Genomic DNA, 15,715 nt, shown 5'->3' on the forward strand with positions numbered 1-15,715 from the left:
GTCTCATCTATGGCATTGCCTAAACCGGTCTATGCTCTAAGGAGTTAGTTTGTGTGCAAGCGCTAGCGTTTAATAACTCCTTAGAACACGTTAAAAAAAAGATGACCAATGACAAGTCCATAAGGCATTGTTCTACATAACTAAGTTCTAAAGAATCAGTTTATGTGCAAGTGCTAGCGTTTATTAGCTCCATAGAACTCAGATCTAGAAAGAGACTACCCAGTGGCGAAATATCAAAACCCAATGGAAGAATTCTAACTCGGCCCTAGGTTACAAAATCTTGGGTGGATTACAAGTAGTTGATCACGACATGGGGATTTAATCCAAATCCTTTAGATTCGGGTCTACATCCAACTTCGAATTTCAGTTTCAATGGACAAACCTGAATTCGAGACATACCCAAACTTCTATGGTCCACAAACCATAAATCAAACCATTCAACATAATCAAACATGTCTAAAATAAGGGTTTGACATTACATCAATCTTAAACCAGTTGGGAAATCAAATTGTTCAAAGTCTTAATGTCTTAAACTACTTTCTAAGGCTAAACAAAAAACTAATAAAAGCTTGGTTGTTGCGCTGTCGTCGCATCCCTCCATTGCAGCTACGCATCGCCTGAATGATTAATTTATATGGGGTCAGACTCATCGAGTTTGGTAGGTGTACAATCACCCTACATGCTTAAAAATGATAGTGCTTTAAGGAAAATATAAGGAAACATGTTTTAAAGGTTTTATAATATAAAAGAAACAAAAAATAGGAAATGCAAACTTCAAATAAAAAAAATGAATTTTTTCAAAAACTATCACGATAATATTACAATCAGTGTTGTGAAAAGCGTTGAGGTGTAGCGAGGCGCTCCACCAAAAACTGAGGCGAGGCATAAAGCGTAAGCCTCCATTTTTTTTTTGAAAACTTAAAAAAATATAAAAAAAAATATCTAAAAATAGAAATAAAATAAAGAAATGCTTTATTGCTGAAGTAACAACCAATAAGAAATAGAAAATCTCAAATTAGTATTAAAAAATATAAGATTAACATATAAAAGTAACTAAAAAATTGTTTACATAACTGGAAAACTAATCATATAATTGAAATATATAATGTCCTATAAAACAACAACAAATAAGCAATAGAAAATCTCAAATAAGTACTAAAAAATATGAGATAAACATATAAAAAGCAAAATAAACTAATGCTTACTAATTAAAAATAAAAGTAAAATAAACTAATTAATTCAAAGTAACTAAGAAACTGATTACATAACTGGAAAACTAATTATATAATTGAAAATTATAATGTCCTATAAAGCAAGCAACCAATAAGCAATAGAAAATCTCAAATAAGTACTAAAAATATGAGATTAACATATAAAAATCAAAATAAACTAATTAAAAGCTTACTAATTAAAAATAAAAGTAAAATAAACTAATTAATTCAAAGTAACTAAGAAACTGATTACATAACTGGAAAACTAATTATATAATTAAAAAATCTAATGTCCTATAAAGCAAATAACCAATAAGCAATAGAAAATCTTCTTCTTCTTCTTCTTCTTCTTCTTCTTTCTGTTTTTTTTTTTGCGCTCACGCCTCAGGCTTGTGCCTTGAGGCGTAGAGGGCCTCGCCTCAAGGCGAGGCGCTCCTTTTGCACCTCAAGGAGCATTTTTGATAACACCAATTACAATATTTTGCTTCTACCGATATTTTGAAAATATCGTGATATATTCCCGATATTGTCGGCTACCTTGAAATAGCCAATAATATCGCGATATTTTCAAAATATCAGCGATATCGGTGACAATGATCCCTGTGAGATAGAATGAAATACAACATTGTCATCCCTCACCATAGATGAACCTTTGGGGCCACAACTCTTAGCTTCTTTCTCCTAACTAGGGCTGAGCAATGGACCAGCCAGGCCTACCCTACCTGGGTTTTTTTTTACACGCCAAGTCCAGTCAAACCTGGTGCAACAGGCCAGCCTATGCCAAGGGCCATCAAGAAGGCCCAGCCCAGCAGGGTCATGCCATAGACTACCTGCAAGCCTGGCCTCTTTTAAAGGGAAAGACATAGGGCATTCTGGCCTTATACTCACTCCCTAATACCAGATTTTGACTAACATCAAACATAGATTAGGAAGATGAAAATCCACATTACATAGTTACAGCATAAATAAATGAACACTGATATAGGATACACAAAATCATGCTTATCTATATTGCTCAAGAGAAAAGAACATAATTATATGCAAGTTTGCAATATAAGAACATGATTTGGACATGACTGACTCGAAAGGGTATTCATAGATTCTTGTCTGTCTTTAAAATGATAGTGCTTTAAGCATCTTTAATCATAAAGCCTTTGCGTTAGCACCTGGTTGTAGTATGTAGGCATCCATGTCAGAAGAATGAAAGTTCCCCAGTTATGGCAAAAATGTGAGATAATCAATGCCCAGACCGGTGCCTTTGATAAAATTAATCTCCATGGGATACTTGAAACCGGATCTTTTGATACATTACTACTGAGAATAAGCCTTTTTTCTTGAGGGCGAAGTTCAGGATCTTCAGATGGTGAGCTATGTGCCTATTAAAAGAAAAATACAGTTTTAGTCATAATATTAAGGCAATCAATGGATGAGAAAGTAAAAAAGGTCCATGTACAAGCAAAAATTATTGACTTCAGGTGGAGCACTATAAAAGACAGATTATGGAGAATGAGAACCAATACTGATGATGGCCAAGCAAGCCACTCATGCTACATAGGTATCTTAGAACCAAATTGTGGATCATAAATAGAGAGAACCACAAGCTTTAGAAAATATTACAAAGGCAAGATAGGATCTTTAATCACTGGAAAAAGTCATAGTTTACTTTATTAATTTAAGATTAATACAAGTGAGTCCCGACTTTATGATATGATGAAGCTCAAGTTTAGATGGCAGGTTAGTGAATTCAAGCAATACAATTGAGTCCATAGATGAAATATACCACCCTGTTCCCCTAGTTATAGCCCTTAATTTTACTTCAAATATAGTGATTTATAAAAAAGTCAAACCTAGGTCTTTATTTGTCCAAGTGCTGTGAAAGGTGCCCAAAGCAGGAAAATATTTTTAATAATTAAATTATGAAAGATTTTCTCCTGAAATTCTGACACAAAGTAATAATATGTAAAGATAGAATGTTTAAAAATATAAGACCAAAGAAATACTTAAGATTTTAAGAGGCACAATTTTGGACCCAACCGCAAAATTCCAAAATTTATATTGAAACCCTGAACTTTTTATTCCTTGAGAATCTGAATTTTTAGATATTTTTAATGGATTCAAGTAGGGGGTATTTAATAAGAAAAGGGGTCAGTGGCTCACATGTAAATAAGAATGAAATCCATGGGTGAAATGGTCATTTTACCCCCATACCAACCGACCTACCTACCCCCTTTCTGCCTTAGCTCCTCTATAAATTCCCCTAAGAGGGTAAGAGGAAGGCAGAGGAGCCCAAGGAACAAGAGTGTCAAGGTCACTTACTATGCATGTGACTACCGCTATTAGGTAAGTGATTAATTTCAGTTTTAATAATTACATTTTCTTAAATTTAATTTTGTAAGTAATTAGAGTTTTGATAATTAGGATTAGGACTACCTTAAGTTAATTATGTGAATAATTTGTTTTATTTTTTATAATTAAAGTTAGTTAAGTCAATAGTCACATATTTATGTAATTAGAATTAGACTTTCTAAATTAGTTTCTTGATAATGAGATTATAGTTTTGATAAATTAGTTATTGTAAGCAATTGAATTAGGTGATATATAGCTTTTGTTTGAAATGTTCAAAAAGTTCATTTTTCTTTTTAATTACGTAATTTGAAAGTAAATCTCATAAATCAAATATTTGATTGCAGCTTTTGTGTTTTCTAAAAGTTATTGATTTTTTAAACATCACAAAGTTTTATTGTTATTAAATATGGTTTTACAACCTCTTTTAAGTTAAACTAGTTTTCTAAAATTGATTTGAAAAGCCATTAGATTTCAGTTAAACTGAGTTTTTAAAAAAAATTTGAAACGCCATCACATTTCAGTTAAACTAGTTTTCTAAAATATCCTCTTCAAATGTCTAAAACCTAATTATTAAAGTTGTAATTAGTTGTATACGAGCATGTAGCTCATTAAATGTTATTATTGGTTTTTCATAATGAGAATTTTGATAAAAGTAGCAAGATTTTAAAGAGATGCTCATAGGATATTTCGAGGAAGATATAGACAAGGAAGTCAAGCATCTGAACCTTGGAGTTATTAGTTTGATCTTTTAGAGGACATGATAATCATCTCATAGTTGTATTTTGTCTTGTGTTGGAGATTTTAATAAAAGATGAGTAATTAGATAGAGTTGTTTGAATGTTATGTAAATGTTGATGTCCTTGCTTTTGTAAAGCTTTGTCTGGTTATTTAAAACCCGAATACAGGTATGAATAACAATAAAGTCACACCTAAGATTGGACCAATTACGGGCTGGTTTTGGGGTGTGACAATAGATGTCCTGAGCCAAGTGCATCTGAAAACTCACACCCAGATTTTAGTGAGTCCTAAGTTGTAACGCTTGTGAATTTTATCGCATAAATAAACTGGAATTTTCATGGCCGAAATGTTGTATGAAGGTATTTTTATTAATTTTTAATTGAATTAAATTGGATTCCAGATATTTTTTTCGAATCTTCAGTAGCAGATCTTGGATATCTTATTGGGATATCTAATATTGGATCCCGGAAAGCTTGTTTGGATCTGTAATGTGGGATCCTCGATATCTTAATAGGACTTTTTATTGAAAATGCAATGGTCCAGTTAGATTTTTGACATTGGATTCATAGCATTTTTGTGGATCCACGAATCTTAATCGAATCTTGGATTAGAATTCTAATATGGAATCCATAGCTTTTTATTTGGATCCATGATATTTTAATCGGATATCGGGGGTTGGATCTCTAAATTGAGGTCCAAAAAATCTGGATCTTTGGATGGACCCGGATAGTCTTAATGTGGATCCAAAACTGTAATGGATTGTGGGTCCCCGTGTAGAAGATTCAAACTCACAATTTTTTTTTAGCTCACACTATCACGCGTGATGGCACGACAGAATTGAAAAAAAAAGGATGAAAATAATAGTGTGTCACACGTGGGTGGGGTCATGGTTGAACCCTATTAGCGTGGACATTTAAGTAAAACGAAAAAAAAAATGCAAAACACAGAGGGAAAGGGGGGGGCATGAAACCTCTCCACTCACGCACACTGGAGAGAAAGGGGGAAAACCGAGCCCCACCTCTCACCCACGACTTCTCTCTCCTCCCCATTCATCTCCAACTCCCACCCACGACCTCTCTTTCTCCATCTCACGAAAATCTTAAAAACCCTGGCAGTCGTGACCCATCCTCTCTCTCTCTCTCTCTCTCTCTCTCTCTCTCTCTCTCTCTCTCTCTCTCTCTCTCTCTCTCTCTCTCTCCAAGCTTGGTCTCCGTGTGCCAGCGTTCTTCTTGCTAAATACGAGGGGATGGATTCGTTGGTTGGGGCCACTCGCGTAAGTCAGTAAGCAATGTCAAAGCTTCGTCGATCATGGATCCAAGTTTGGTCTATGGTTCTTTCTATTAATGGCCTTGTTGACTCACAGTCCTAGTTCTTAGGGCGCGCCTTTGCTTCGAACGGCTCTTTCCGTGCTAAAGGATGCTACCTCTCTCTCCTTCCTTCGGGGGTGGACCGGTTCCCGACAAGCCTTATCTGGGGCAAGGGACCGACTCCTCGATCTCGTTTCCTAGCATGGCTCATCCTTCACGATCGGGTGCAGACTGACAGCTTCCTCAAATCCATCGGATTCCATCTTCCGAGTAAATGTGTGGGGTGCAAGGCAGTCGAAGAATCTGCATTTCACCTATTTTGGGAGTGCACTGTATTTCAAAACATCTTTAAGGTCACCTGGAATAAGCATGTGGTCTGCGTACGCCACGAATCGTTTGCAAATGACTTGTTGTGGGGTCCTCAACCTGTTCGTTAGTGCAACAAATGGCGAATTATTTGGCAAACGTGGCTTCTCTCATCCTGGTGGGTCGTTTGGATGACCCGAAACAAAGCCAATTTCTGGCATATTCCGGTGGTTTTCAATAAAATAGTGAACCTTATCTTGGCAGATGTGTACGCCATTATGCGCATCAACCTTCCTGAGCTACAGCGCAATCAGCCTCCATCGCCACCTCCTGAACCAGGGTGACGATCGTCGATCAACTGTATTTGTATCTTGCTTTCTTTTCTGGACTTCTTGGCTTGTATTTTCCGACAGGTTCAATGTTGGTTGAACCTGTTTTTCGCAATGTTGATGGCTATAGTTCGTCTCTCTCTCTCTCTCTCTCTCTCTCTCTCTCTCTCTCTCTCTCTCTCTCTCTCTCTCTCTTACACGATCTAGAGAAGGGGCTTCTGTTAAATTATGTATCAATACTTGTAATCTCATATATATAGAGATACATATACATATGTATATGTATATGTATATGTATATGTATCTATATATATATATAAATATATATATATTTTCTTATCCACCCGAAAAGGGTATTTCTATAAATTCATGTTTTACGCATATTCCATTTTGGAATATGCTTGTAACCTTTTTTCCTTTTTTCTTTTTTCCTTTTACCTTTTCTTTTTTCTTTTTGATTTTTTGGTTTTTTGTGCCACATAGGGAGGCTCCCCAAAGAGTCATTGGGGAGCCTCCAACGGTCACATATGTGACCGTTGGGGGCTCCCAACGACTCTCTTGGGAGCCCCTATGTTGCTCCTTTGCTTCCTTATAAATAGGGGCTTCCCCCTCTTGTATTCTTCATGGCTTTGAGTCAAAGCCCAAGTGCTCAATAAAGTGATTCTAATATTTTTTATGCCGTTGTGCATTTGTGAGATTTTGTGAGTTGTGCTTTTGTGCACAAGTGTTCTAAAGTGTTCTTATTGTGCATGTGTGCCGAGCTATGTCACATGGGTGTGGGTGTGGGTGTGGGTGCGGGTGCGACACGGGTGCGGAGCAATTTCAAAAAATTTGGACATGGGGACTCGGCTATATATATGTATATATATATAGATAGATAGATATATAGATATAACAATAATTCTAGTAAACAATTAAAATTAAGGTAAACACATCTATGGGTCATGGTTAAAGGAAAAAAAAGTTTAAACTATGACCTTGTGAAATAGTCCATAATCTGTACTGGTCCAATTTTTTAAATGATCCCTTTACTATAGCATTCACATCTTTGTGATCTGTTCAGTTTTGACATTCAAATGTTTAAACTTTATACGTTAACAGTTGCACAGACTGTGCAATACAGTCTGTGCAATGCAGTCTGTGCACAGTCACACAGACTGTGCAGACTGTGCACTGTCACACAGACTGTGTGCAGTGACTGTGCGGTTGCAGTTGCACAGTCTGTGACTGTGCAACTGCATTGCACAGTCTGGTTATATATTTTAAAAAAAAAAGATATATAAAAATTGATTTTTTTTTGTTTTTTGTCCTGAAAATGGACATTTTTAGACTCGGTCAAAGTTGACCGAGTCCAAAATATGGACAGACTCGGCCTCTACTCGTTGACCGAGTTCGACTCGGCGTTGACCGAGTCCGGGCAGAGTCCGAAGCCGCACCCGTGTCGGGGCGTGTCGACTCGGTTGCGGCACCTCCCTAGCCGAGTCCGTGTGACATAGGTGTCGAGTTTATTATCAAGAATATTAAGGTCTTAATCTTAGTATCTTGTTGGAGATACTTTTACATGGTATCAGATCCTCGTTGAAGAAGGAGGATCGTGCATCTCTTCATCTTTGAAGTGCCTCAAAAAACGTGCCTTCAAGCTATTGAAGTTTGAAGTGAATCATTTCCTTCGGGCAATATTTTAGAAGCATCTTTTGTCAAGAAATATTTGAAAATCATTTGAGGTACGTATTGTTTTCTATCTTCTACCCTCTCTAATGGGTGAAAAAAACTCCCACTTCTCCCTTGGTTTTAAACTTAGTGGTTCGAACTATCATGTTTGGGCCGGCAATATGGAAGCCCATATTAAAGGGAATGGTCTTTGGGGGTACGTTCAAGGTTCAATACCCGAACCCGAACCCAAACTTACAATCATAGAAAAAGGGTATATTAAGATTCTTGAAGGTGAAGATAGACAAAAAGCCCTAGAAGATTATTCAAAAAAGCATGATGAGTGGGAGATGAAGAACTTCAAGATCTTGTCTTAGATTTTTTCATCCGTAGAAACCAAGATCAATGCCAACATCATTAAGTTCAAAAAGGCCTCTGAAGCTTGGTTATACCTTGAAAAAATGTATACTTCAAGGGACTTATCTTACAAGTATTACCTCCAAAAGAAGGCATTGACCCTTCAACAAAACGATTTGTCTATTCGGGAATATTTTGCCGAACTATCATCTATTTGGGACGAGCTTGCTATGCTCGAACCAAAATGGAGCGGAGAAGCAATTGAGTTAAGACACAAACAACTAGAGAAAGATCGATTCTTTAATTTTCTAAATGGACTTAGACCCGAATTTGAGCAAATTCGGTCCTCTCTTCTATCCGCCTTCACATCTCCCTCTATTGAAGATGTAATCACTAAGCTAAGTGGTGAGGAAACCCGTATGGACATTAGTAAGAATAATCCTAGCATCCTTGTTAATCCTTCTTAAAATGATTATGAAGCAGTTAATGTTGTGTCAAGACCCAGAAATAATATGAAGGCCTATAAACCTCCTCATTTCAAAAATCAAGTCAAGGAGGAAATGATCGATATGGCAAAAGAGACTATAGCAAATTAACTTGCCATTTTTGTAAAGAACCCGGGCATATCAAACCCATTTGCCCCAAATAGAAGAAAATTTTTGTCGCAGCTATGGCATCCCAACCAGAGGAACGACCTTCTTCATCAAATAAGCCTTTTTCCCTTCAACAAATTGTGGATGCTCTTCAACCTCTTCTCAAAGAGGCATTTCCGGAGCCGCTATGTCATCCTCCTCATCTCTCAGTAAGACATCTTGGCTCCTAGATTCCGGTGCATCATTTCACATGACTCCAAGTGCTTGTTCTCTTTTCGATTTTTCTAAAAAAATTCTTCCATCTTTTGTCTCAACGGCGGATGGAACACCTCTTGAAATTAAAGGAATGGGCTGTTTTGAAAAACAAGACTTCTTTATTCCAAAAATTCGTCTTATATCAAAACTAAACTTAAATTTACTTTGGGTTTCTCAACTCTCGGACTATGGTTGCGATATAAAATTCTCTTCTAATAAATGTTGGATGCATGATCGCCAATCCGGGAAGTTGATTGGGGAAGGCTCTAGGAGAGGAGACCTATACTATGTTGATTTTCTCAAAATTCCCAAGAACCAATTTTGTAATGTTGCTCAAAACAAAGATATTCATGTATGGCATAAGAGATTGGGTCATCCCAACATTGTTAAAATCTCTTATTTGCCTTTTATTAAGCATCTTTGTAATGAAAATTTTGTACGTAATGAATGTATTCTTTGGAAAATGAAAAGTCTTCCTTTTACTCAAAGATCCCGGTTTACAACAAAATCTTTTGAAATTGTGCACTCCGATGTATGGGGTCCGGCTCCGGTGATATCTAAAGGACGTTTCTCATACTATGTTATCTTTGTGGACGATTACACTAGATTTAGTTGGATATATTTTCTTAAACATAAACATGAAGTTTTCTCGATTTTTAAAACATTTCATATGATGATTTTAAATCAATTCAATGGAAGTTAAAAAATTCTTAGAACCGACTCCGGTGGCGAATATCTTTCCAATGAATTCAAAAGTTATTTTGAAAATCATGGTATTCTCCATCAAAAATCTTGTCCTAAAATCCCACAACAAAATGGGTTGGTTGAACGAAAACATAGCCATATCATTGAAACAACATGAACTTTGCTCATTTCACAGAATATTCCGAAAAGACTCTGGGTTGAGGCAGCCCTTACAACGGTCTATCTCATAAATAGACTCCCATCAAAAAATTTGAACAAAGTTTCCCCATTTGAAAAATTGTACGAAAAAGAACCTGATTATAGCAGGTTAAGGGTTTTTGGATGTAAATGCTTTGTCCTTACTGATAAAAATGACAAACTCTCCCCCAAGGCCATTCATTGTGCCTTTCTTGGTTATTCTGAAACTCAAAAGGGTTTTCGTTGTTATGATATTAAAAATGATAAACCATATGTTTTCAGAAATGTAAGCTTTTTGGAAAATTTCAGTGGTTTCGAAAATTTTAAATCTAATGATGAGAATGTAGACTATTCTTTTTTGTTTGATCTGTTAACTGAAGATGATGAAACTAGTGATGATGAGTCGAATCAGAATGACTCAAGTAATAATGAAACCAGTCCTGTGCCCCCTCCATTTCATCAACATGTCAATGAGGAACCGCATAGAGATCCCATAACCTACACTCATAGAGATAGAAATACTTTCAAAAGTGCCCTCGAAAGATATGATGATGTGAGTGGGACTACCCCTCAAAGTGAGGAATACCTTCGTAGAACCGAAAGACATAGAAAAGCCCCTTCTAGGTTCTCATATGAGTCTTTTTCACCTAAATATAGAGCTTGTCTAAGCGCCATTCACTCTTACGTAGAACCTAGAAACTTCGAGGAAGCACGAAAATGTCCTGAATGGATAGTCGCTATGGATAATGAACTCGAAGCTCTAAGGAGAGCCAAGACATGAGAATTTCAAGACCTTCCTAAAGATAAGAAAGCAATAGGGTATAGATGGGTGTTTAAGGTTAAGACTAAGAGTGATAGGTCCCTCGAGAGATACAAGGCTCGTTTAGTTGCAAAAGGATATCGTCAAGAATATGGGATTGATTATGAAGAGACCTTTGCCCCGGTAGCTCGAATGGTCACCGTCCGATGTCTTATAACTGTTGCATCAATCAACAAGTGGAACATCTATCAAATGAATATTAAGAATGCATTTTTAAACAGAGATCTAAATGAAAAAGTATATATGGATGCTCCTCCTAGAATGGAGTCTTCTAAAGGAAAAGTGTTTCGCCTTCGAAAAACACTTTATGGTTTGAAACAAGCCCCTAAGGCTTGGTATGATAGGTTTAACTCCGTAATGTTAGAAAATGGTTTTTCATCCTGTTTTACTGATACTGCTTTGTTTGTTAGAAAATCTAATGCAGATATTGTTATTTTACTTCTATATGTGGATGACATGCTTATAACCGGAAGCGATTCTAAAGGGATTAAAAGCATAAAATCAATTTTAAAGGATAGGTTTGAAATGTCTGACTTGGGATTTTTAACTTATTTTTTGGGTATTGAAGTAGCATACTCTCATAGAGGGTATTTTTTGTCTCAAACTAAGCTTGCATATGAGATTATTGACAAGTTAGGTATTACAGTTGATAAGGTTTGTGAAACTCCTGTTATAGTAGGAGCTAAAATAAAGATTGATGATGGTGTTCTTCTCTCCGATCCTACTTCCTACAGACAGTTTGTAGGATCGTTGATGTACCTGAGTATTACCAGACCAGATATCTCACATGCAGTGCATACGGCAAGTTAGTTTCAGCATGCACCAACTTCTATTCACATGAGTGTCGTCTTACGAGTCATAAGATACCTAAAGGGTACTCTAAATAAAGGAGTTTTTTTGTCATCTTCTTCTGAGTTAAAATTAATTGCTTATACTGACTCTGATTGGGGAGGTGACCCAAATAACCGTCACTCCACCACTGGTTTTTGTGTATTCTTAGGTGACTCTTTAATCTCATGGAGATGTAAGAAGCAACAAAAAGTTTCTCTATCTTCGACTGAAGCTGAATATCGTGCAATGGCAACTACTACCATGAAAATTGTATGGATTCATCAGCTGCTTAAAGACATGGGGATCACTATTGAAGGGCCCACTAAGCTATGCTGTGATAACAAAAGTGCAATTTACATTGCCAAAAATCATATTTTATATGAGCGGACTAAGCACATTTAAATGGACTGCACTATGTTCGTGAAGCCTACTTGAAAGGAGTCATTGATCTACCTTATGTTACTTCAGAATATCAGTTGGCAGATTTTTTCACCAAAGCCTTATGTGCACCAAGATTCAACTTTCTTCTTGGCAAACTCTCGGTCATCATGCCCTAAGTTTGAGGGGGGGTGTTAAATTATGTATCGATATTTGTAATCTCATATATATATATATATATAGAGAGAGAGAGATACATATATAGTATGTATATATGTATATGTATCTATATCTATATATATATATAAATATATATATATATTTTCTTATCCACCCGAAAAGGGTATTTCTATAAATTCCTGTTTTACGCATATTCCATTTTGGAATATGCTTGTAACCTTTTTTTCTTTTCTTTTTTTCCTTTTACCTTTTCTTTTTTCTTTTTGATTTTTTGGTTTTTTGTGCCACATAGAGAGGCTCCCCAAAGAGTCGTTGGGGGCTCCCAACGACTCTCTTGGGAGCCCCTATGTTGCTCCTTTGCTTCCTTATAAATAGGGGCTTCCCCCTCTTGTATTCTTCATGGCTTTGAGTCAAAGCCCAAGTGATCAATAAAGTGATTCCAATATTTTTTATGTCGTTGTGCATTTATGAGATTTTGTGAGTTGTGCTTTTGTGCACAAGTGTTCTAAAGTGTTCTTATTGTGCATGTGTGCCGAGTTTATTATCAAGAATATTAAGTTCTTGATCTTAGTATCTTGTTGGAGATACTTTTACAGCTTCACGCAGCTGCTGCAGCAAGGAGGAAGCCGCCAAGAGGTTGGGTTCTCGATTCAACGTAAGAGATAGGATCTCTATACTACCGTATGTTTAATGTTCGGTGTTGTAGTGCTATGCGTTTTCGATACATACCTGTAAAAGAAAAAGAAAAGGATTAGCAGTCTGCATATTTTTCTGAAAGGAGTCTACGTGTTTTCATTCATCATTTTTTTTGTGATTAACTTCGATAACAGAAATAGATGTCTGCATCTTGCAATAGTTTATTTTTCTTTTGTGTTATATTCCATGGTAGAATAGACTATTGCGTATTTTTCTGAAAGGGATATGTGGGTTTACATTTGTTAAAAATTTGGGTTAACCTCGATGATAGAAATAGATGTCTGCATTTTTACAATCGTATTGTTTTGTTCCATGACCAGGAATCGATTGTTGCATGGTTGCTGTTGAGAATAGGTGGTTTTTAGTTTAAGTTCTTTTATATTAGAGGTCTTTTGAAATTTTGTTCTCATAAGGACTTAGATGTAATTTTTCCTTTTAGCCTCTCTCTATTTAATATAGAGAGAAGCCCTAATCTATTATTAACGAGATTAGTTTTCTGTGCAGCCGACTCTCTCTCTCTCTCTCTCTCTCTCTCTCTCTCTACACAGGTGGTTGCTCCCTTCTACATAGTATCAGAGCCCTCGATCTCGGGAGCTCAATCACGAGAGGACTGATCTTCACCAACGAGAGAAAAAAAAAACCCAGACTGCGTGAAATCAGGTTTGTTGTTGCACTATTGTGGAAGATCTGATAACAGATCTGGGATGTTACCCAGATCTGTCGTCAGATCTAAGGATGGAGCTTCTGTCGTGATTTCCTGGAGCCGTAACCATTTTTTTTGAATCTGGAGTTTTTTTTTTCTCTTCGTGGGAGTTTTTTTTTTGTGATCTCCTGTCGTGATTTCCTGGAGATTGACGAGTTCCTGCTGTTGCGTGCCTGCCGTGATTGACGTGTTGTTGGTTGTTCCTGCTGTTTGGGTCACGCAACAAGTTTCTGTGCTGCTGCGTACCAGCCGTGAGCTGTTGGTTGTTCTTGTTGTTTGGGTCACGCAGCAAGTTTCTGTGTTGTTGCGTGCCAGCCGTGATTGACATGTTTTCTGTGTTGACTGCGTGCCAGCCGTGATTGACATGTTTTCTGTGTTGACTGCGTGCCAGCCGTGATTTTCATTTTTCTGTGTTGATTGTGTGCCTGTCGTGATTCTGAAATTTATTTCCTGTGTTTGCTGCGTGTGATCGAGATATGATTGATCTATTTAATTGTCTTCTGAAGACTTATTGGCCGTTATGCCTTATATGTTCGGGGAACAGCAGTTGTCGTGATCATCTGTGTTGCAACTGAATATTATCGTTGGTCATGGTGTGTTTGGGTGCAGCAATGGTCGTGACTCCCTGCTGTGTCGAGTTTTGGTTCGTGCTGTGTTAGTTTTAAGCTATCCCTCTGTCGTGAAAGCAGCAGGAGTGATTCCCTGCTAGTTGTGGGTTGTTGTTTTTTTGGAAACAGCAGGGCTGATTCCTTACAGTGTTGGAAAATTCTACTTGAATACTTGTTGTTCAAGTGAGCAGTATGGCTGAAAATTCGAAATGTGATTCTAAATGGAACAGATTGGGGAGTATAAGGCTTTTGCCAACCCCTTCTCGTACGGCTCTTCCATAAGGTTGAATGAAACCAACTATGCCAGGTGGTCCAGAACTTTTATGATGTCAGTATCTGGACATCGTCGAAAACATATTCTGTTGGAAGATGAACCCCCTGAAAAATTGGGAAAATATGTTATTTGGGATGAAGATAATGACATAGTTATGTCATGGATCATGAATAGTGTTGAACCCCATATTGCAGATGGATTGATCTACTATAATACAGCCAAATTGATATGAGGCAATCTTCGTGATACATACTCACAAGAAACTAATGTGAGTCGTATCCTGCAAGTAGAACAGGAGATTTATAATTTGCAGCAGGGAGATCAGACCTTGGCCCAATACTATGTCTCTGTCAAAGCTGTGTTTGAAAGACTTAATGCTCACAGGCCTCTTTGTTGCTCGAAGCAAAAGGATCATCAAGAACAAACCATGGTTGATCGTTTTCTTACAGGTGTTTCTTCAAAAAATTTTGTTGCAAAAGTTCAAATGTTGACTGGATCAGATGTTCCCACTCTTGCTGATGCATACAATCGTCTGAGTAGACTTATGATCTCTCTGCCACAATCTCAGTCTGTGACTCAGTCATCTGCTCTTGTTGTCTCATCTGGTTATGGGCGTAGAAATACTCAGAATATCAGAGGACGAGGATGTGGACGTGGTATGGGAGGCAGAGGAAAGCTTCAATGTACATTCTGTGGAAAATCTGGACATTTAGAAGATCGTTGCTGGGATAAGCATGGTCGGCCAACCTCTTCTTCATCAAAGTCATATACTCCTAAAGCAAATGTTACTACTATCGAGACAACAAACGTACAGGAGAATATCTTTGCAAGTGACCGTAGTATCACCCTCAGTCGTGCTGAATATGATGAGTTGATAGCTCTTCGTCCTTTGAGTTCCATTTCCACTCCTCCTGTAGCTGGTGTTGCCTATTCAACCGGAAATCATCTTCATCCGACTGACAGTAAGTGGATTATTGACTCTGGTGCATCCAGACATTTGTGTGGAAATTCACTTGTTTTCTCAGATATAAAGGATATTAATGCTCATCGAGGAGTCTCATTAGCCGATGGGAGTTCCTCCTCGGTCGTTGGTCAGGGAAATATTTCTATATCCTCCTTATTACAGTTGCAAAATGTTCTTCATGCTCTAAACTTTCCTCAAAGTTTACTTTCTGTTAGTTGCCTTATAAGAGAGCAAAACTGTAGAGTAATATTTGATCCGATGGGTTGTCATTTTCAGGATTTGCTGAC

General features: G+C 37.2%; 1 protein-coding gene across 3 annotated transcripts in view; it reads right to left on the minus strand.

Annotated features, from left to right (window-relative positions):
* LOC149845011 (putative anion transporter 1, chloroplastic) overlaps window positions 1-15,715 on the minus strand; it is a 98,650-nt gene that overhangs the window by 18,581 nt on the left and 64,354 nt on the right. For all 3 annotated transcript variants that reach the window (XR_016430160.1, XM_089995436.1, XM_089995434.1), the window contains one exon: window positions 2,378-2,587. Coding sequence is in view for 2 of the 3 variants with exons in the window: in XM_089995436.1 (XP_089851562.1) it covers window positions 2,378-2,587 (210 nt within the window). In the remaining variant the exon portion in view is untranslated. The remainder of the gene's footprint in view (window positions 1-2,377; window positions 2,588-15,715) is intronic.

The sequence above is a fragment of the Nuphar pumila genome, chromosome 2, assembly GCF_984573655.1.
Source record: "Nuphar pumila chromosome 2, dmNupPumi1.hap1.1, whole genome shotgun sequence".
NCBI lineage: Eukaryota > Viridiplantae > Streptophyta > Magnoliopsida > Nymphaeales > Nymphaeaceae > Nuphar > Nuphar pumila.